The sequence below is a fragment of the Clytia hemisphaerica genome, unplaced genomic scaffold (assembly GCF_902728285.1).
Source record: "Clytia hemisphaerica strain Z4C2 unplaced genomic scaffold, Clytia hemisphaerica genome assembly, whole genome shotgun sequence".
NCBI classification, from domain to species: Eukaryota; Metazoa; Cnidaria; class Hydrozoa; order Leptothecata; family Clytiidae; genus Clytia; species Clytia hemisphaerica.
The window spans coordinates 205,459-229,019 of record NW_027103874.1 but is presented as its reverse complement, the minus strand read 5'-3'; the positions used below and the strand labels follow the sequence as shown (position 1 = coordinate 229,019).

The 23,561-nt window shown below is 36.2% G+C and overlaps 1 protein-coding gene across 1 annotated transcript; it reads left to right on the top strand.

Moving 5' to 3' along the window:
• Window positions 1-294: 294 nt before the first annotated feature.
• LOC136808342 (uncharacterized) lies at window positions 295-23,342 on the top strand. The gene is made up of 18 exons (XM_067064873.1): window positions 295-359; window positions 1,187-1,305; window positions 1,588-1,740; window positions 3,065-3,165; window positions 4,277-4,506; window positions 5,460-5,587; window positions 8,169-8,304; window positions 9,176-9,333; window positions 11,107-11,347; window positions 11,949-12,070; window positions 12,455-12,953; window positions 14,904-15,028; window positions 15,712-16,258; window positions 16,944-17,086; window positions 17,518-17,636; window positions 18,212-18,690; window positions 21,529-21,894; window positions 22,325-23,342. The coding sequence occupies exons 1-18, from the start codon at window positions 299-301 to the stop codon at window positions 22,390-22,392; spliced, it is 3,795 nt and encodes a 1,264-aa protein (XP_066920974.1). The 5' UTR covers window positions 295-298; the 3' UTR covers window positions 22,393-23,342.
• The last annotated feature ends 219 nt before the right edge of the window (window positions 23,343-23,561 follow it).

Genomic DNA, 23,561 nt, shown 5'->3' with positions numbered 1-23,561 from the left:
GGACACCAATTTTGGAAAATTAAAAGACCAGGTCTCGGTCCCTCGTATATGAAATATTGAGATAACACTAATTTTCATTAAAAAAAATATATTATTTTTTTGGTAAAATATTAATTAGTTAGGCTCATATTTTATTCCATAACTCATTGCCCTATTTTTTTTCAACAAAGGGCGCTCTACAGGACCGTGGAGTAAGCTTTATATTTCTCATCAGTAATATATTCAATGTTTTGCTGAACAGACGATTCATTACAAAGTAATATGTGAGTTACAAAATAATCACACAAGTTTTTTGAAAATGGTGAATTTATGCTACGTTGTTTTACTTTTTAATCTTTACTTGGTGTTCTTAAATGAAGGTAAATGCTTCTTTAATGGGCAGTCTGTTCCTCTAAAGAATCCTGCATTGTAAACACGTATGCGTAGTATGTCGTTCTTTAAACCATATGTAGTTAATTCCTGTGATAAGCAAAGAGGAATGAATACGTAGGTGTGGTGCAGGCACTTTCGGTCGGGGTTCGTTGGGTATGTCAACATTTGTCGCTCTTTATGAAATTTGTCGTTCTTTTTGTCTATTTTTAGTAAATGCAGGATTATTTAGATAAATCCCCTCTGGGCAATTTCCTACTTTATAAAAGGGCTCAATTTTATTCAATAATAACATAATATTCATCTATACATACATTGCTAAATTTATTTAGATGTAACATACGATTTATCATGTTAGAATATTTATTAGGGTTGACGTACGCGCTCTTTTTATATAAGCATACGGGAAAATCGGATCGAGGCTCAATATGCTTAGCAAAATCTCGTGAATCTCTGCTTGGACTTCGATTTGTTTTCCTTGGGTTCTTGAAAATTTCGAATTTTTAAGTCGGAACATTGATTCGGCTCATAGAATGAATTTCTTTGTAGTTTGGCGCCGTAGGCGAAATTTTTTGGTATAAGAAAGCTCAAATTCCTTTAAAAAAACCTAAAAAGCTTTAGAAAAGCTGTACGATTTCTTTTTACATTACAGCTTGGATGTATGCTTGACATTGTCCTTATTTTTTACCGAATTTAAGCCTAAGCGTGCTTATTTTAAACGTTATGCTTATAAAAAAAGAGTACACTAAATCAGTTTACTTGTAATCACTCAGAAGTTGATCGCTCCAATTCACTGTCAATGTATTTCATTTTACAGCATTGACTTTCTACCCTGAGGATGGCGCAAAGCGAATGACTTCAAATCGAGTGAAATTGATGCTGGATGTGCCTTTCAACTCAAATTTTCAAGGGATCGATACAAAAGATCATGTTTATGTAAGTTCCTAAATACACGTACTTATTTGGATCTCAACCGCAGAATCCCTTAAATTTCCAATTCTGGTGGAAAGAAGCAGCCATCGAAGCAATATTTTATACAAATGATGTGTTCTGATTTCTAGGAAATCTCTGTTATACTCTTTGTCTTCCTAACTGTGAACTGTTTAGCATAGTGCCTTGTACTTAAAGAGCAGAAACTTTCGCGAATATTACTCTTGAAACGAATTTAGCTGATATAACCTTCGCGAATTTTATGAAATAATCTTTTGTTTTCTTCAGATAAGAAACCATGGCTATATTTCTACTGAGGGATATCATTACAGTAAGAAGGGAAATTATATCAAAGATCATCGAAGAGGGTTTTACCCTTTTTGTGGTGATTTCGAACCAGGAAAGAAAGGTTATGTCAGCTTCTATCAATCTCAAGCAAAGGTACGTGTTTTTTTTAATAAGAATTTCCAAAATTTTTGAAGTCTTCGGATTATTTTAACTTTTTGGGTTTCAAGCGTAAAAATGTTCTTATTTCACCATTTTTAGAGTATTTTAGTCCATTTCCTAAGAAATTTGGTTTTCTTAGAGTCCACAAAGCCTTAAAATATTCTTAACTTGTTCTTAATATTTCAGCCATCGAAGCCTTATGTTCTTATAGTTTGTTCTTATAAAAATAACGTTTAATACAGTAGCCTCTCCATAATTCGAATCCCTCTTTTTTGGCACCTTCTAATTTTCTACATACAAAACTCTCTGCAATGAAACAATTATTCCTTTTTTTAATTACTTGTATGAATAAATTGAACGAATTGTCAATGTCGGTTTCTCTCTATTTCGATTCTCTCGCAGGCTAAAAGAACTTGCATTGGTAATTCATTAGTGTTTCCAATTTTACTTCCTTTTGACAATCTATTAACAGTATACCAGAAAACTTAGACATTTGAATATTGTGATGTTTCCTTACTGGCCCGGTAAGGCGAGACAAATTTAATTTGTTGTTCTACGGGCAGAACTTTAGCAAAATATGTCAGTCGGTCGGTAAAATAAGAATAAATTTTTCATTTATCAGAGTTTGGTAAACACCGAAAATGTTTTCCAAAAAATATCTGGTTAAAAAATTCACTTTATTTTATCTTTGATGAAGATCATAATAAAATCTTAGTGTATGGAATACTTGATTTTCTAAATTTTTCAATTTCTTGAATTAATTTTCAGCTTTATTCAAATTTGATTCTTAAAAATAACTAGTGTGTAAAATATATTGTAGTGGAAATTCAATATAATTATTTTTTTTGACTTTAGCAAAAATAGGGTCGGTCGGGCCTGTAGAACAACAAATTAAATTGGTCTCGCCTAATTGATACCCGGGGGGGGCACTGGGTTTGCGGACTGACGGTATGTGCGGGCCAAAAATTGGCTTTTAAAATTGCACCCTTACAGTGCAGCAAAAATCAGTGAAAATCATACCCTTAGAGTGCATTTTCCCCTAAATTTTCGATCCCTTTCGTGCAAAAAATGGTCAAAATTCTAGTATTTTTGGTCAAAATATCTAGATTTTTCAAGAATTTTCTGATATTTCTACCCTTACAGTGCATCTCTAGTTTTTCCGACCCTTACAGTGCATTTTAAACATATTGGAAAAGATACCCTTAGGACCCGCACATACCCGTCGGTCCTTTTGCCCAGCTGCCCCCCCCCCCCCCCGGGAATTGATAAAACTGACAACAAAAAACGTTTAATCGTATAACTTATTCATTATTTTCAGAACATTAAAGATTTGGTTGATAGCGATCTTCAAAAAATGAACGTAGCAAACTTTGTTCCACTCAACACCCTTGTCATTACCTATAAAATTGGTCGAAAAAGGTGAGGATGTTGTTGCTATGCACATTTCTTTCTATAAGCAAACCATGTTGCTCAGGAGGCACGAGTAGGCATGAAATCTGCTTTATCTTTTTCACTAAATCCCAAATGAAAAGCTTTTTAGATAATCTTAAACTATGGCAAACGATAGTCCGAGACCCAATGGGCTTTTCCAGAAAAAACCGTATACCCCCTGTTGAGGAGGTCCATCCCTCTGTGGCTGAAAATGCTATAACCCCCTAGAATTCCAGGCCATCTCAGGCTTAAATCCCTCCGGAATTCTGAATTTTAATAGGATTTAAAAAGCTACCCCTAAGGAATTCCAGTTATTTTAGACAGATTTTTGTATCTCCCTATGGAATTCCGCCACATATGAAACCTTACCCCTTGGAACGGAAATGGACCTCCTCAACAGGGGGTATACGGTTTTTTTCTGGAAAAGTCCAATAGCACATTTTTCAGAAATTGAACTACTTAAAATGGTTGCTTCAGCAGCTCTAGCCCAGACAGAGATTAAAATTGAGTGTTCTTCTTAATTGCCCGGTGGAGACGGAATTTTGGAGACTTCATCCTCCCACATTTAATCTGATATTCTTTGCAATTTTTGTTTATATTGATTCTTTTTTAGACCTACCTCAGAGGTAGGTAGGAGGTGCCTAAAAACCGTTTTTTTTGGCATTTTCTCAAGATTTCATCATTAGTTTTTTTGTTGTTTTTTGCATAAAGATGCGTATTAGCAATGCCCAAAACATGGTCAAGTCCGATGTTTGAGAAATTTTGCCGGAGATTGCCGTTTTTGCAGATTTTCATTGGACTTTTTCTTCGCTTTTTCGCACAAAAACATTATTGATAAACAATGCCCACCATGAAGCATGATTCAATTGTCAATAAAACTGATTTTTGCAACTGGAAATTTCTATTTCTTTTTTCTCTACTCCCCTTCCCTCTCCCCCATAAACAATCAATGATGAAATTCAATGCATTTTCGCTAACCGCTATATTTTCTGATTGATTGTTTTTATGTTTTTCCTTATTGCTATCTAACTTTCATCATCAGGTAGGTTCATTCAGCATCTAGCTTTTTGGTCCTAATAATAATTAATCAAACTTTCAGGAGGAAAAACCTTAACCATTACCAAATCATCATAACCTACAACACATCCAAAATGTACATCATCACAATTTACAAGGAATTATATGACGCAGCAATTGTTGGTTTTAATATTACTAATTGCCAATCCACCATTATTAATCCTCAAAGAGCAACGGATATGGCCAGAGAATCTAATATAGGTGAAGCTGGCAAGTTTATATGGGAAATCAACGCATTAGAATGTGATTCAGGTATAATTTTTTTTCTCTGGTAAAAGAGGGGGGTTCTTTTTAAACACACTTTTTGAAGCAAAGATAGAGGAGTGTTCTGAGATGTAGTGTTTAAAGATACAAGTCAAATAGACTTTTTCCGTATTTGTTTGACTTAATAAATCCAAAAAATCCAAACAAAAACCAAAAGTGAAAAATTAGTTGAGTTCCCCTTTAAACAATTTCAAACGCTGGAATATCTTTCTTTCCCTTCTCACAGGAGAGTTAGAATCGGAAGAGAAGGCTCTATTCCATTTTTATCAGTCAAAATGGATCATGGGTAATCAGGACTAATTGCGCCTCGATAACGGTTTCCCGTTGGTTAGACGCAAAAATATTCAAAAATTATCAAAACATTGGACCAATAGTAAGTCGTTATTAGCGCGCAATTGTCCTGATTACCCATTACGCTTTGCGACTGTGAAATGGCCTATAATAACGCCATGCTGTTTTCTCATAACCTAGCTAGTGGGAAGGTTTAGGGAGATTCCACTGATTCTACCTACTACCGATTCTTCGGCCTTTTCATAAATTGTTTTGAGTGCAAAGGCTGCCTCTTTTTGAAACCATTACCATGGTGCTTATATCCCTTGAGACTCCAAGTATTATTTTCTATTTCAAAATAGAGTGAACTTTTTGTGAGCGTCTCTGGGAATCAATTGCCAAAGTAATATTTTAAAAGCAGGTTTTAAAAGCGTTCCTCATGACGCAATTTATGAAGAGGTCTATTGGCCGACTATTGAGTCTGTCAGACTTTCGTGTTAGTAGACAAAGCCCCCTTCTGGGTTTCACGGTTGGTGGAATCAGGCCTTTTTTTCGGACGGAGTGCCGGAATTCGGCGATCATTTGGAAGAAGGAAAATTGAACTGTTTTTATCCGGGCTCGGTTTTAAGATCTAAAAGTGATCACTTTTCTCTTTCTCTTTCTTTTTTTAGAGAAGTATTTTCCTAAAGTGACGGAATTTCTTGGTTATAAATATTTGTCACGTGGGAGCAGTAACGTGGATAAGATTCGACTCTCAAAACAAATGCCATTGTTCAGTGGTTACCATGACACCTTTTATGTGAGTATATTTCTTATGGAGTATGAAATCTTTACCGAACTTCCTGGGTCAATTTATGATATACACCATCGCAATGTCTTCTGGCATTACATCACGGTAGCTGATTGGCTGTAAGTGACGTAAAATCAGTCAATATGTCACTTTCAACCAATCATCGACATGTCTTCTGGCATTACATCACGGTAGCTGATTGGCTTTAAGTGACGTAAAATCAGTCAATATGTCACTTTCAACCAATCATCGACATGTCTTCTGGCATTACATCACGGTAGCTGATTGGCTGTAAGTGACGTAAAATCAGTCAATATGTCACTTTCAACCAATCAGCTTGTTGGGTCCGTGGAAGACATTGCAACGGTGCATGTCATAAATAGACCAATAATACTGGCAGAAAAGAAAATCTTTCAACAATTTGAAGAAATTACAATGGGTTATTTCGATTTTTAAACATACAAGGGAAAAAATTTTCTTTATATTTTAAAGTGAGGGTGGACGAACTAAAATCAGTCTTTTACGCCTGGAAATTTTAAAATAATTTTTTACCAAATGGAAAATAAAAAAACCTGCGTTTGACCCCAAGGAAATATCTTCTTCACATTATCCACTGGAAATGTTCTTCCACCCCCTGTAGATGTTAAATAGAATGGCCCTAATTGTAAAATAATTGAATTATATTTCATAAATATTATTTTATAGTATAATGTAGAGGCCATATTCAAATAATACTCGAATTCTATAAACTCGAACTCAGTACCTCAGTTCACTTTTTATGATTCTGATAGCGCACAAGATTGCGTATCACGTCCATCAGTATAATTAAAAATGGAGCAAGTGGTTCTGGGTAGGAGACTGCCATTTTTAACGCCCTTTTTGTATTCGCTTTTTTGAAACCTAAAGAGAGGCCCTTGCTATTATTTGTCCCTTTCTTCTGTTATTTCTCGTCTCCATGCTCTGAATTTTCTATTATAGTAAGCAAGAACTTTTAAGAGGGGTACCACGAAGATCAGTAGCGTGGACAAGAGGGGTGCAAAATTTGTGTAGGAGAGCAGATTTTAATGACACAGTAGTTACCTTTTTATATTATGAATAAATAATTACGGCGTAGTGGTGTAGTGGTTATCGTGCCTGACTTCTATCCAGGAGTTTCGAGTTCGATACCCACCGTGGCACTACGATTCACTTGGCAAGTGAATGCTCCTTCGCCCGGGTCAACCCATGCCATGTGAGGGGAATTGGGTACCATAACTCTGATACAAGAGTATGGGTAGATATTCCAGACATTGTGGTGTGCCGAGACACTTAGGAGGTTCTACACCTGCGAGGACATCCGTTCTCCCGTGTAGTTCGAATGTCGTGGTATACACCATGGCTCGGCAGCTCGCATCTGTAGGGTTACAATGTCTGCTTGCGCTGTGACTCCTACTCCATCGTGGGTACGACCCATTCCGACCCATCGGAGGGCATATCTATATATATAGTCTAGAAGTATAAAACCTTCAACTACTCAAAATGGAAACAATAAATACAAAAACCCACAAAACAAAAAGACAATACAAATACAACAAAAATCTAGAATGAACATTCACAGAAAATCAATCAGGTTGGAGTAGAAAAGGAAAATATGATGACATAGAAATCCGTCAATGTAAAACTAGTGATCTAAAATGACTTTAAGGAAGAAAGTAACTCAATATGAGTTAAGATGGAAAGAAGTAACTCAATATGAGTCAAAAAATATTTCAAGAAAACACATTATCTGTTCCTCAGTTTTCGACCTACACAGGATTTCGGCCATTTGTGAAAATATCCTCCTATATGATGGAAATAGGGTTGTGTAGGTAGGCCAAGCAGTGTTAATTAGACACCACCACAGATAAAAGATAGTAAAAAGATGTGTTTATTGAAAGTATAAAACGCGCGCAATAATATAAAATAAACTAAAACGTAACACGGAACCAGCCGAAGAAACTAAAATTACAATGAGAAAAGAAGTATACTTTCTACTAGACAAAGTTGCCACACCTTTGACACGTTTCTGCCACAACGTTGAAGAAAGCATACTAGAAGAGAAGGAACTGGGATTGGATTGCCACTATCCAACCCTGTGGCTCTCACACACATTTTACAGTTCAAAGAATAAGATGGAAAGAGTGGGGAAAGAATGAGAATTTAAAAAATCGGACTATAACCCGGTTCGAAGCCCCGTACACCGTGACCGCTCACCGCAAGAGCTGGCGAACGAGTGAATCTTGAGAGAGTTGAAATCTTGAAAATTCTGAAAAATGACGAACTATAACCCGTCGAAGACTGCAATCTAACTTTGCGTTTTCAGCACCTTGACATCGCATTCTTTGTATAAAAACTTTGGCTTTAACTTTCAAGTCCTCGAAAAGTAACGTAGAACGAGCAATCCTGAGAAGTTCACCAACAAAAGAAGAATAAAAAATCGATTCTGGCAAGTTGCTATCTTTATGTGGCATTCGGACTATAAATAATTACTGTTTCATAAAAGTCTGCTCTCCTTCACAAAATTTGCGCCGCTCATGTCTATGCTACTGAAGATGTCTTTCTTTAACTCTAGTTGGGTACTGATGGCTACCTTTCATTGGAGAATCTAAATAATTCACGATTCAGTTGGATAATCAAACCTCAAAACATGGTGTACAATAAAATCTACTTTGCGAATGTCAACTTCAATACAGGGCAAGATGGAAGAGGTATACTGTTGCCTCAAATTCCCTGCCTTTCTTTGATAGTTCCTACCTGTAAGACCTAGTTATCGGTAAGAGCCTGCTTCTGCCTTGCCTCCTCTCGATGTAAGCGACGGCATAAGATCGATAGAAAAGTTTGCAGTTTCAAATCTTTGCTTGAAAAAGATAGAACAAGTCGTTGCATTGACGTCAAAAGAAGGCATCACATTGACTTTAGACAGTCGATTTTCTGCCGACTTTCGTCAAAAATGAGGGAAGGCAAGGTAGAAGGTGGACCGTCTAAACTAGAGCTAATTATTTCTATGCCTTTCAAGCCCTTGTTTATATGTCTATCATTCGCACGGGGAACGCACATTTTCTCGAGATTCGTAAGGGGTTGGTTATTTAAAAAGGGAAAAGAAAACCTCTATCAAAGTCCTCTTCAAAAACTTCAGGTAGTAGGGTAGGAATCTGTTAGTTGACGATGAAAAATTGTTCAAGTTAACAAGAGTACCGACTGTCGACGTTCTAGTCTACACAATAGGCAGCACCTGGCTTTTAGGCCTTTTTTTTAAGAGGTCAGCCTTACGCTTAAAACGAAGGAATTCATGGCGTAGTCTAAAACCACATTCAGACGTTTCGGGTTTTCCGAAACACTGTGTAAACTTCAAAATTCGAAACGTCAAAAATGAAGACGTTACAAAACAAAACAGATCGAAACGCTTTCGATCCACTATTTTCATCGGAACGGTACTGCTCCACTTCGTTACTCCAAGACGTTCCGAAATCAATATGCGCACTTCCTATCCGTAACAAACACCATGTAGGAGTATTACCAAACTGTAACGTCTGAACATTGTTTTAAACGTTTGCTTACCTTTCATCATTTTCCCAACAGGAAACATTTCTTACCTTGAGATCACTGACACATCCTCTAAAGTCATACAACTTGCTAATTCACAAATGAAGTTTTTCCTTGGAAGGGATTTCAATACCAATCATGTTTTTATGGTGGATTATGACAACATGCTTGAAGATGGCTCCAACTCCAAACCGGTAAGACTATGATATTTGTTATGTGAAAATGAAATCTGTAAGTATGTCTTTGACCACAGTCGGAGGGGGGTCGCTCTTTCGATAGCTAATCTGTTTTATCTAGCTATATATGCGATAATGAAATTTGTAGCTTCGGAATATTAAAGGAACCTTCTGAAACCATAAACTACAAAAAAGGTTATTCACTAGAAACAATTTAATTTATTTTGGATTGAGTTTCAAAAACTGATTGAGTATTTTGGCCGGTAGACGGACATAAAAAATTCCTGCTTACTGAAAATTCGTTACCGTGAAAAGCACAGGTCGAAATCATATATCGACGCTGTACCGACGAATCCAAATTCTATTCAGCGCGCAATCAACGAAGACAAAAGTAACCGTGACGACCATCCAAGATCTTGGATGAAGTTCAAAGTTGATATTTTTATTCCCGTCGTTGAAAACACAACTAAACAATGTCATCAATGCTTTTTAAAGAGAGTCAGTTGTTCGGTTTTTCAAATGCCTAATGATGCCAGCGTGTTGGCATTTCGTTGGCATTTGAAATATTATTCAATACTATTATTCAGTTCTTTCTTTCTAATGATGCCAGCGTGTTGGCATTTCGTTGGCATTTGAAATATTATTCAATACTATTATTCAGTTTCTTTCTAGATTGTAAAATTTGCAAGATTTGCCATAGCCTAGCCCTACGGCAAATGACTTAATGACTGCAGTTTTTGAGAAATTCCATGCTTTTCATTGTTTGATCTGTCAAAGTTGAACTTGAGGGAATCACCTTTTCAGTAATGACTCTAAAAAGACGATTCCTTAAATGCCATGACAGAAAATAAAATGGAAAAGCTATCAAAATCGAATCCCTCATGAGCAAATGCCAAATTACAAATCCAATTGGTCTAAACGCAGCCTTCGATTACACTTGGAGGTTTCTGGGAAATTCGTAAATAGTAAACTGCATACTGATACAGTCTGCTAGACATTTATATGGTAACATTTGCTCTTCATCTTTGTTTTTTTTTCTACAGTGATTAGATTGACACATGTGCGATAAAATTTCTATTATTTGTCTCCAGAGGTTAATATATTCTTTGAAAACTTAATCTCTGATACTCAGGGTAACAATTCGTATTTTCAAAGAAACAATAAAGATCTCAATAAATAAAGGCGGTGCAAAACATGAATTTTAATACAGTCAAAAAAACACGTCCCTATGAATTAAAACCTGTGTCTTGAGCTTGACTTTCTACTTTAAAGGCTGCTATATAGTATTAACTCCGGACTGAAATAATTGAAGCGAATAACCATTTCGAAGTCTATACACTCGTTGATGTTTTGTCAATTCATACATAGCAGAAGCCGAATGAAATCTCTCGAAGTCAAACCCCGGGGGGGGACTCATATGGTCCGACCCACGGCATGTGCCGTCCTTAAGGTAGGTTTTTCGAGACCCTTGAAATGCACTGTAAGGGTGTACTTTTGATGGAGTGCACTACAAGGGTGTGTTTGGGGACAGCTCAATTGGAAGTCTGACAATAAAAATCTCATATTTATTTATAGTTTTAACTTGCACCCATTTTGATTTGTTTTGTACATTGTGTCGACATAACAGGCTCATTTGGCTTCGGTAAAACAAGATATAAAACAAACTACAACAGTGTAAGGGTCAGAAACTTTCAGTAAAATGCATTGTAAGGGTACCTTTTCACTACTCAAGAGTTGCACTCTTGAACGCCATGCTGTGTACACAACTATAATTGAATCTTTTATCTTTAGAAATCGTTTCAAGTAGCACTGGTCAGTAACGGGATGGAGGCTTATATCATCATACAATATCATACCTACCTCGGGTATGGAACAAAGAATGCGTATGAAAGCAAGAATTGTAACTGGGATGCGAACAGACTAGATGTATTCTTTTCATCTACTACTGGAAATCAGAACAGAGTGCTATCAAATACAGGTCGATCTGGACAGTATATTTTCAAAGTGTACGATCAAACTTGTATGCACAAAGGTACTCTTGTTTCATTTGGAATAATATTTTTGATTCCTTAGATTTACCGACATCTTAGTTACTCTAAACCAAAGTGTATCTCACATTTATCGCTTCGTAGTACACTCTGTGCGCACTATCTGTTTGATAAAAATTTCCCGTACGGAGACCTCTGCGATGAAGTATGATTTATAATTAGCAAGACTTCTCTAATCGTCTCCCCTCTTTCACCAGCACTCCATCGCAGCTGTTGATTTGAAAAATCTCAAATGAGAAAAGACAACGACAATAGATCCTCTACGGCAATTAACTTTGAAATTAGCCGTAGATAGCTGGGTCTGTGTACAGACAAGATCTTGGCATATGCATGCTAATTTCTTTCGGTGATGAATTTACACCCATGGTAGAAACTCGATTTACTGAGGTTAATACGAAAGAATGAATAATTATTCTGACCTAAGAGTCTTTGTCAAGGAAAAGAATTTATTGCACGTGTGAATCTTTAGATTCTATTTAAGAGACTCCTGATATGTTTATAGAAATATTTTATATTTTTTTTAGGAACGTGAGTCCCTTACAATTATTCCTGCAAGAGTCTAATTTCAGTAATTTCTTTTTCCAGCCTTTATACCGTACGGTTCATCTAACGGAGACACAATATTGAGCAAGTTCGACGATGCAGAACGTCATATTGAATTGAAAAAGACAATGCCTTTGTTTACAAAGCTCAGCAGATTTCTTTACGTAAGCAAGTTATCAATGCATTAATTAATGTTAGGATAGAAAAATTTAACCTAACTAACTTAACCAAATTTCGCCGTTATGAAAGAAAACACTTTTCTTCCAAATCTTAAAATGACCACAGCATAAAGTTTGAAAATACCCAGCTGGCACACGTAACGTTCTTTTAACGTTTATCTAATGTTCACAACGTCCATATAACGTTAAAACAACGTTGTGTGCCAACTGGGTACGTGTTGTCCCTGTTTCCCAGCAGGCACCTATAGCAAACTCGAACCTAACCTCAGAACTTTGCTTTAGGTTATGCCTGTAAGGCATCTCAAATATTTTTAGGTAAAGTACCAGTCGAAAAGGGAATCAATTTTTTGTCTTCATTTTACTTTCCAGCTATCACCAAATGGCAGATTATCGCTACTACGGGCTTCTCAATACGAAACAGAGCTCATGACCAAAGACTCTGTCGCTTTCTCTACATTATACAGTGACTTCGAATCAGATTCGATCGGGAACATTTATTATCGAGAAACATTCGATCAATCCGATCTTGACTTGATTAATAAAGCATTGAATCAGACTGGTTTTCGAATGAATCATGCTTTTGTAGTGACTTTCATTAACGTTCGAGATGCAGTTGATGATATCTTCAGCCGTGGTTATAAAAACAGTTTTCAAATGATATTGGCTAGTGATGGGGAAACTGCGTTTGGGATTTCAATATACTATAGAGTTGACAGCGAGCGTTGGGCTGAGGCAGGTTACTCGGATAATACTTGTGAGAAAAACGTTTATTTCCATATTCCATCATATGAGGATTTGAGAAGATCAAATTTTCAAGAAATGACCAAAATTCATCAACTGACAGATCATGGATGTAAAAAACGCAATAGTAAGAAAAACAACCCTTTCATTAATTTCAGAGGACCTGAGAGGAAAGGTTTTTAAGCAGAATTTGGTGCATGGAACGTGTAACTGGGTTCAAGAATTGATTTTGACAAGCATAATTCTTTTCTTAGATAACGTCGTTCCAAAACGTTCATCAATTATAGAAAGGCTTTGATTTATGCATACGTGATATCTCTAAAGTTGATTGGGCTACTAAACAAATTTCAAGTACACTGTTTTCACCAAAAACGTTGATTCCAATCTCCCCGTCTATTATTTAATTGGTACTCGAGAGTACTCTTAGGTGCCAAATAAACGGTCCCCCCCCCCCGCTTGTTAATTTTTCGAAAATTTTCCAACCCCCGCCCCCCCCGGACCTTATTAGGACCCCCCGTTTATTAATTTTAAAGAATATTTTCAATTGGCTAAAAGAAGTCCCCTTATTTTGCTCCAAAAAGCCTGATTTCGCCTATATTTACCTTATTTTGGGATTTTCATAAGTCCAATTTCCACCCCCCCCCCCGGCATTAGTTCCCCCCCGTTTTTAAATTTCAAAAATTTTCCAACCCCCTCCCCCCGTTTATTCGAACCCCCCCCCCGTTTATTTGGTACCTAGAGTACAGCCTCACACCAGTAAAGAAAGCCGGGCTGGAATATTACCACATTGTCTTCTCAGTAATTGCTGTCTATCTCTGTCTCCGAGCTTTATAAGAACATCAAGATGCTCAGTTTATTATTGGTAGACAGTTTTTGAATTTTTTCTCTTATTTTCCTTCACAAAAAGTTTTTATTTTCTAGATATCTTTGAATGTACCCAATAGAACTTGAACTAATTTGGACATATTTTAGAGGTATTTTGGAAATATAATAGTTTTTTCGCCAAAATTTAAATATAAGAACTATATTCAAGGATGACAACTTTCTTGTCAGTTTGAATGATAAATTTTGAAGGTGCTGGCTTGAAACTTTCACAGTATTATCTTAAACTTTTTTCTTGATTTCTAAAAGATTCACTGAAATATTGCGAAGGCATTCGAGGCACTTTGTTTATTTTTGAGTTCTTTCAGCCCAGCCATTTTGTGCTTGTTTAAATTTCTTATTGTTGATCTTTCCTTTACAATGATTTTATAATACAAGTGTATTATCAAGGGTATATCATTAATGTCCAAAACACACTGAGAAGTAAGTATTAACGACAAACCAATAAAATTTACCATTAAAGATGCTACATTACTGATCTCTTGATAAAAAAATAGTCATCAAATACGACAGAGATAGAACAACAGAAGTTCAGATGTTATCATTCCAGCCGCGGCTTTCTTATACTATACTCACACAATTTATTTTCGCATTCAAGTTACGGTTGGTGCTCTCTACAGGGTGTCCCTAATTAAAGTATCGAGTCGAAACACAACTATGAGTAGAAAGTTTTATGTGCGTGTTCACAAAATTATATTTTAAGCTCTCCCTCTTTTTTCTTTGTCATTACGATTAATTTATACGTTGTAACTACCTTTTGTAATAAGCCTGTGTGATGGAGAACGTTCTTATATTTTGGCGATAACACACACAAACTTTTCTACTCAATCGCATGTTCAAACTCGATACTTTAATTAGGGACACCCTGTAATTCAACGTTCTACCATTCGATGCGCTCATCTATTATTTGATGAAAATCCAATAGATGTCTTTTTATAAATTACGTCACAAACATTTTTTGCCTCGTATTTAAACAATTACCATAGTGCTTATGTCTTTTGAGACATTAAATGATTTCTTAATGAATAGAAAGCAGTTTTAATATAATCCGTTGGGAGTTATAATCACCTTGGCAATGATTTCAAAAAGAGGCAAGTGATGTCCGTGACGTAATTATGAAAAGATCTATTAAAGGGTATCAACTGCATCTTTAGAAAAAAAAAGATTAGGGAAACGAATCTTTCTTTTTCTTTAGATTATTTTCCATTTGATGAGACTCGAACTGATGCTTTCGTACCTTACAACTCTTCCGATTCATTTATTGAGATTCAATTGAAATTCCCGATGCTCCTTGGTCAAGAGAATGTCACCAAGATATACGTAAATAGATTTTACTCTTTTTCCTTCGTTATGAATGATAATTTTTTTGAAGCGATAAACGTATTATAGACTAGAACCTCATTCGGGCTAGAACGATATCACGTGGGAATAGTGAGCGTATGAGCGAAGTAAGCGTACCAAGAAAATCTGTCGGTGGAAGTGGCTGAAATCTGCACCTTCTCACAAAGGTTTCCTGGACTAGCGTTTCCTCCCACGCAGTTCATATTTCAGCAAACGACTGCCACCATAATGTTCTCGCCTTCCGACATGAGTAATTAACAAACTAGTTTGCCGAGATACACCGCCAAAGAATTATTGGGACAAACCGTTATTTTTCGTGCACTGTCAGAGATGAAAAGTGTGTGAAAGGTTATCATAGTTTCTTTAACATACAGTGTGTCCCGTAAAGAGCGGCTAAATCTTTATATTAAAAAAAATCCTCAAAACTCAATTTCTAAACTGGGTTTAGAATAATAGAAATAAGATTACAATTTTCTCTGTAATCAATAGATATTCAATTCAATTTCCAAGATGAATAAATAGGTTTTGGAGAAAAAAATATTAGATATGCAAAATTTTGCATAAATTATGAGGATTTCACTTTATATAAAAAATTTTCCGCTTTTTTTTTTGGGACACGCTGTTCTTATTACTAATATGAATCACACGTTTGTATCTTTCAGGTCAGTAAATATGGATTCGTTTCCTTGAACAAAAAACCTAAAGAAGACATCGTATGGTTTCCGTATAATCATTCCTCAATTGTATACGGATATGTCACGGATCTGCCCGGTAACGTCTATATCCAACAATCAAAGGATCAAACCCTGCTATCTAATGCTACGAAACTACTTTTGCGAACTAAAGATCAAATTTCCAAAGAAAAACCGTTGACAGATTTAGTGATGATTACATGGTTCACGCCCGAGAGGGACGGAAAAAATCCCGCCCATTTGAAAGCAAATGATTTTCAAATTGTCTTTGCTTACAATGAAGATGCAACTTGGCTTTTTCTGTTATATCAGCGGTTAGATTCCATCATTGGTCAAATTGGAATTAATGTACCTAGATGTTACGTTGCACAACCGTATAAGCATATAGAGAGCCGTTATATTTTTGCTAAGAGTGAGCTCACAAAGCAATGGCCTAATGTACCACCTGGTGTATATGTGTATGAGTTGAGTAAGATATTTGGTCAATGTTTTAATGGGAGAAGCAAAGCGAATACTAGTAAGTTTTTAAATAATGAACAAGAATATTCTTTTTGATAACGTCCACTTATCTACAAGGACCAATTTTATATGAGTTTTCAAAACTACAGTTTATGTGTCAGTTACTTTAAAGGGATAAATTTTTGCGGGGATTAAATTTCGTAACCAGCAAACTACTACTTTGATGCCAGTAAACATTTTAAGTAGTTATTTGACATTTTTTTCAAAAATATTTCGTGGATAACACCTTTCCAAATTTCCATTAGGACTTGATTTAAAATTTGATCCCCGCGAAAATTTATCCCTTTAAAGTAGGCGCCTAATGGATTTCAAGCCTAATGGAGTGAGAATACTAGTCTACAGGTTGTGAATCAATCAAAACCCTTAATCCACGAGGTTGTATTTGAAACCGTGGTGCAGTGGTAGTGCATTCGTCTACGGTTCGCAAGGTTTTGGGTTCAACCCCCAGCCGGGTCATACCAAAGATTCCCAAAATGGTACTTGATGCCTCGCTGCTTGATGCCCAGCAATTAAGAGAAGATCAAGGATAAGTGGAGAAATCTAGGGAGAAAGAGTGGCGCCCTCCCCTACCTTCGGGTAGATAGCTATCGAAAGAGGAGCCTTCGGGTCACCTCCGATTACGATCGCAGACTTTACTTACTTACTTATTTACTCACTATTTGATTGGTTACTTTGTATTTCAGATTTCGTTGCAAATGGATTACCACACGGAGACTCGTTTCTCGGTTATTTGGATTTCATCGAAGATTATGCAGCACGAAGTCAAATATTTCAATTGCAAAAACCAATGATATTTTTTGGAAACAGAACAGCAACACGATTGAAAGTAAGCAATAGCATACCACAGTGATTCTTTCTAATTCAATTTTCAAGGGACCTAAAATTTTTTTCGAATTTTTTAAAGGAAGATTTGAATAAGAAAAAAGGGTAATTTATACCACTCTCCACTACTGAGGGAACCAATATTTCTTATAGTTTGATATCTCAATATTTTGTAGTTTTCGACCAATATATTGTCCTCCTAATGTTGTTGATTCGAAGAATCTTTCAGAAACAACTTCCCATAGAATTAACGGTTATTGAATTTTCAAACAAGAAAAACACAATTAATTTACAAGAATTTTCGCTCATATTTTTGAGCAATATTTAGTGTCTAATAAATCAGATAATCAAAAAATGACAAACTTGAAAAAAAAATCACTAGAGCCTCTCTCTTTCTAAAAAAGACATTCAATTTGTTGTCAATTTTTGTCATAGATCTTTCCAGATGGTTTTATTGTGATCAACAACGACAAGGACTCTATGTTAGATTTGGATGAAGATCTAAAAAAGATGGATGTAGTTGTTGCATATGCCAGTCCTTATCATACTAACAGGTATTGAAAATTACCTTTGAATCTTTTCTCAAAACACAAAACGTGTAAATTAAAAACTATTCCTTGATCACAGCGACTTGTTTTAGTTTGCCTAGATATCCCGAGTGCGGCACATTTTTTAATTGACCGACGAGTATGTGCGGTGGTTAAGGGTATGCTTTTCAAGATAGCAGAAATGCAATTATACCTTTTAAGGGTGGAACTTTTGATAAATGCACTGTAAGGGTTGAAATATTTCAGTAAATTCAGGATAGATTGCAAATTTTGATTCTTTTGCTCTAAAAGAGTTGAAAATTTGAGAAAAATGCACTGTAAGGGTATGAATTTCCCGAATTTTTGCTGCACTGTAAGGACGTCATTCTAAAAGCCATTTTTTTCACTGCGCATGCCGTCAGTTGGTAAACCCACTGCCATCCCTGGTAGAAATTGAAGCTTTAGATTTCTGGATAAGGTTAAAAACTTAGATATCATGTCAAATAAAGCAAGTTATCAATATAAAATTCTTTTACAAAAGATATTGAAAAATTTGGGACAAAGTTTTTCATCCCTTTTTAAATGATTCTATTTCCTTCTAGAAACGGTGAAGACGCTCTTTATATACGTGAGATATTTGACGAAAAACAGACATTCGATCATACAGATCACGCTATTACAAAATATTTGGAACTAAATGCTCAGTATGGAATAAGCCAACCAGCTTACAGCTCAAACAATGCCCAATATGGTATTAACCAATCAGATTCAATGCATTCTGGATTTGGCGCCCGATGTAAAACGAACCATGCGGTCGTGTCAACATTTAACACGTTATATAATGCTCATTTTCAAGTGATCTTTGCTTCATGTGAAAATCTTAACAATGATACTTTTCTTGTCATCAATTTTGGTGATTTACCAAGATTTTCAAGATTTATGCATGGTGTTTCAAATCCAGGTTGCCGTTGGCAACAAATTAATAAAATTTCTTTGATTCAAACGGAGAGTTATGAATTTCAATCAAATATTGGTGTCCCTGGACAGTTTGTGTACCCGATCACGAATCGTGAATGTAAATGTAAGTTTGATTTCAAAGCCCCCAAGGGATTAGATCCGAAACTCCTGAATGAGAAATGAAGCCACGCTTGACCTGCATTTTATCAAACAAAATTTCAAAATGCAGCTTAAATCGTTAAGACTTCACTTTTTCTTGCTTGAGAAAGGTTGAAGATTCTTCTCTAGCCTCTTCGGGGCTTCAAACTCAATGAGATAAGAACTCACCATTGATTTTAAATCCCCGAAGGGGCTCGATCCGAAACTACAGGATGGGAAATGAAGCCACTTATTTCCCATCCAAAAAATGTGAACCGCGTGTTTTTCAAACAAATGCGGGGCAAACTTAAGGCTTCACTTTTTCTTGCTTCAGAAAGGTTGCAGATTCCTCTCTAGCCTCTTCGGGGCTTCAAACTCAATAAATGTAAGTTTGACCAAGGTGATTAAATCCTTTTAGTCTTCAAATATTACTTTTATACTTCTTATGAGCTCTTCTGGGAATCAATCACCGTAGCAATATTTTGATGTAAACCCTACTCGTTGACGTAATTTATAAAAAGGTCCACGCGCAAGTGTCGGCTGCTAATCAGACACGAAATTTCCGATGGGTGACCCCTTGTTCGGGGAGGGGGGTTAATTGAAAAGTCTATAACAAGTTTGAACGAATCTTTACAGATTAAAATTTAGTCAGGAAGAAAAGACACTTTTTTATTCTGCTACTAGCAGTTTCATGCTACTTTGGTGACAATCTTCAGGCAGATTTGGTTGGCGCTCAATAAATTGACACATGATTTTTAAAAGGAAATGCTTTTTTCTTGACCTGTGTAATAGAAATCAAGCATTTAAAGGATTTACACTACCACTGAGATAATCCACACGAGTGCCTTATCCTTTTGTGTAAAAGAAAAGCTGTTTGTCCTCTGTTATTTTAGTCAATGTTATGACATAAACAAGCAATTTTTCATATATTATTTTATGGGAAATCGAAATCTATCTTGTTCCAACATAATCCACATGTTTTTGTATCATATCCTTTCCGAGGCGCATTCACGCTGTTCGCTTGGCGTGATTGAGACGGATAAGTAACAGTTAAATGTCAGGTTATATTATATCCTAAATCGCAGCATGTAGGAGATATACTGCTGGTTAAAACCAATATGAAAATATATGATAATGATATGTTAAAAAAATATTTCAAAGTTTTAACATTCAATTTCTGCAAAATTAGCTTTTCGATTTCCTACCTATATACATTTAGTGAGGTCTGTTAGCCACATGAAAATTTGGAGTTACTGTTTAAAATTAAGCTTAAGACCCTCTAAGGATCATTTGTGCCAAATTTCATGCTTTTATCACCATCTGAAGTATTTTTGTGCTAACAGACCCCCGGGGGGGTACTACCCTTGCCGACCGACGGGGGTGCTCCGCTGAGGTTCGAAAAATGGACCCTACGTGGGACTCGAAATTTGCGAAAAAAGTGACCCTGAATAGGACTGAAATTCCAAAATTTTCTCAATTTTTCTACTTTTTCCCCAAATTTTCTAAAATAGGCACCCCACGAGGGACTGATTTCTCTATTTTGGTGTTTTTCGACCCTACCTGGGACTCGTGGAGGTTAAAAAAGGTACCCTGACCAGCGGAGCATCCCCGTAACCCATCTTGCCCTAGTACCCCCCCCCCCCGGGAACAGACCTCACTAATTACCCTATTTTATAGAAAATAAAAAGCAACTGCAAAACTTTCCAATTATTATCATAAGATTGGTGTTTTTAGTACATTATATTTTTCTACGTCACTGCAGTAACCAACTTTTTATGGTAGAGCACCTCTTTTGCAAATTGAGAAACGTTTTTGAAAGACAAACAACGATCGGAAATAGTTCTTGATACCCAAGTCAATTGAATATTGAAAATAAATCAATTTTTTTAATGTCTTTAAAGGGAAATATACATGCATTGATTTGTGCATTTTATCCCTGTAAGTTCAATAGAAAATAGAATTTAGTAGAAACACGACCCGGGGGAGGGGGTATACCTTTACCAACCGGCGGCGATGTACCACTGAGGTTCTAAAAAATGAACCCTACTAGGGGGACGTTTTTTTTTATTATTGCGAAATTTGCGAAAAAAGTGACCTTGAATGGGAAATTTTCTCGAATTCCTTCATAAAAATACCATACGAGTGACTGATTTTTCTCTTTTTATTGATTTTGCGACCCTACCTTGGACTTATGGAAGGCAGAAAAGGTACCGTGACCAGAAAGCACATCCCTGTACCCCTTTTGGCCTGGGATTCACGAATCATACGAATGAAATACAGGCCCAGCGGAACAACCGTAAAAGTGGGGAGGCTGAAGACTCCTTTGCTCAAAGTTGGGGGGGCTGAGGTCTCCCCGCTCCCGCCGAGCCTGAAATAGGCTAATGAAACATCGTTGTCTAGACTCTATCTTCTTGGAAATGCTACATTTCTTCTTGGTCTTTCAATTCACCAAGATAATATTTTTCAAACATCCTAAGATATAACAGAAGCGTGGTGGCTCGACTAAAATTCGGCAAACTGGGAAGGCAATTTTAGAAGATTTAGACTTTGGCGCCTACAATAAAAGGTGCATATCTATTTTCTCACTTTTTGGCCAAAAACTGTCAATTCTAAGGTGAAAAAGAGAAAAGGGGCGCTGAAATTAGTAATCAGAAGCATCTTCTTTTACGCCTTTCGTATTTCGCTTTTTGGCACCCAAGAGAATTGGCCGCTGGCGGGGGTACTACCCCCTGCCCCTCCCCCTGCCGCTACTGAAAATAAGGTTCATTCGCTCAGAAATTAGTGCCCCCTTTATATTTCAACACAAATTGTATCTTTTTTAAAGCTCCATTTACATCGTCATCGACAACGACTACGACCACTGGTCCATCCTCGACAATCGTTTCTACACCAAAAACCACTTTGCCAAAGATAACACCACCACCAAGAACGACAGGAGCGAAACCCATATCAGAGAAAAAAACAATCTCACTAAAACCATCAACAAACCATCCTCTACAAACAACAACTCATCGACCAATACCAACAAAATCTCCAGAAACAGCACTGCAAACAACAAAATACTATTCAAAATCAACCCAAAGTTTTCAACATACAACATTCAAACACATTCAAACCACGCCAGAAAAACAGAATTGCAAATTAGTCATAAATTCAACTAATTGTCAACCGATATCAGCTGCCCATAAAGGTATGTTTTATTTGTTTTACTACTACAGTGAAGTGACTCTATAACTCGAACCTCTGTAATGTCTCCTTTATTCGAACAAGTTTTTTCTTGGTTCCTTTAAGTAACGAACCTTCTAAGTTATAGAGACTTCACTCTGTATTTATCTTAATTTCAAGGATAATTATAGGATTATAACGTGATTGTAACATTTAAAATATTTATAGCAAGATCTAATGGTGTGTCAATAACACATTTGTCACAGAGCTAGTGTCCTCCCCCTCTCTCACTGTGGAAAATCAGTTAGGCCATAACCAAAAATTACAGTAAAATTCAACCCACGAAAACAAAATCAAGCTGAATTCTCCTCATACAGTATCTCTTGACAGAGTTACTGGGCCACTGAATTGTGTATGATACTATCAAAGGGTGTAATATTTGATTACTTTTTCAGATATGGTTTCAAACATGGTAGCCATCACTGCACTGGGAATCTGCTTGGTTTCTTGGAAGCTTCTTTGATTTTTATCAACAGGAGAAGTTAATAACCCACCGTGGCACACAACGTTTGGTTAGCATTTATCTGGCGTCAGTCTATAACGTTGTATTGGTGTTATAAACTGACGGTATGAATATTAAGTGGGCGTTGTTATGACGCTTTTGTCGACTGGAGAACATTTCAAAGAATTCACAATATGGAACTGTCTTACTCTATTTAAAAATGCAATTGTTTGTAAGATACACCTATCAAAATCGCGAGGAGACTGTTAGCGTCCACAAGGTAGAATTAACATCACACGTCTGAACTCCTAAATGACGGCATAAATTTTCGTTAGAGGAGACATGCCCCAGTGCGCTTTTTTTTTGCTGACGGCATACCTTCCTCCATTTACGACCCAATCTCTTTGCTTTGCAGCGTTTTAAGGTTGTAAAGTTAGTTACACATAGATGTAACTATCAGATGAATAGATCTTATCGGAGTTTTTGGTTTTTCTAAAAAAGCGATGCATTGTGGGATTGTTTCGAGTGTATTACAATAGAAATCTTTTAGGAATTCCTCGAGGGAATTCTATTGTAATACACTCGAAACAATCCCACAATGCATCACTTTTTAAAACAATTAAAAATTTCGATAAGGTCTATTACCATGGTAAAGCCTGTTCAGCCTCTACAGATTTTCACATTTTCTACACGTTTTTATTTTAAGGCTTTGCAGACTCAATAACACCCATGTCTTAGGAAAATGGACAAAAATACTCAAAAAATGGTGAAAATAAGAACATGTTACATGAACATTTTTAGGCTTAAAACTCCAAAAGTTAAGAACATTCAAAGGCTTCAAAAATTTTGGATGTTCTTATAAAAAAAACATGTATCATAAAAATTAGCGACTTTACTGGAATGAATACTTTGTAAAATGTAACATACAAAGTGTGAATTATAATAAAGAAAAAATGATATAATATTTGTTTTGGAGCTTTTGGAGGTGTTAAGCTTCGTCTGGTTGGGTAGAGTACTTTACTGAAAATTTATAGCTATAAAGGTCAGATTCTTTTTGCAAAATATTGTGCTTGATAGGCTCTTTCATGGAAAAAACTTGTCTCGATAAAACTCTTTTTTGTGAAAGCTTTTTTCATTTTCTTTACACTTTGAGATTCAAATTGTTCGTATCTTGTTCTTATTTTTAGGGC

Coding starts and splice junctions, on each gene's coding strand:
- LOC136808342 (XM_067064873.1), top strand. CDS start 299: ATGGTGAATTTATGCTACGTTGTTTTACTTTTTAATCTTTACTTGGTG. Junction 1,306..1,587: donor ATACAAAAGATCATGTTTAT/GTAAGTTCCTAA, acceptor TGTTTTCTTCAG/ATAAGAAACCATGGCTATAT. Junction 18,691..21,528: donor CACGAATCGTGAATGTAAAT/GTAAGTTTGATT, acceptor TCTTTTTTAAAG/CTCCATTTACATCGTCATCG.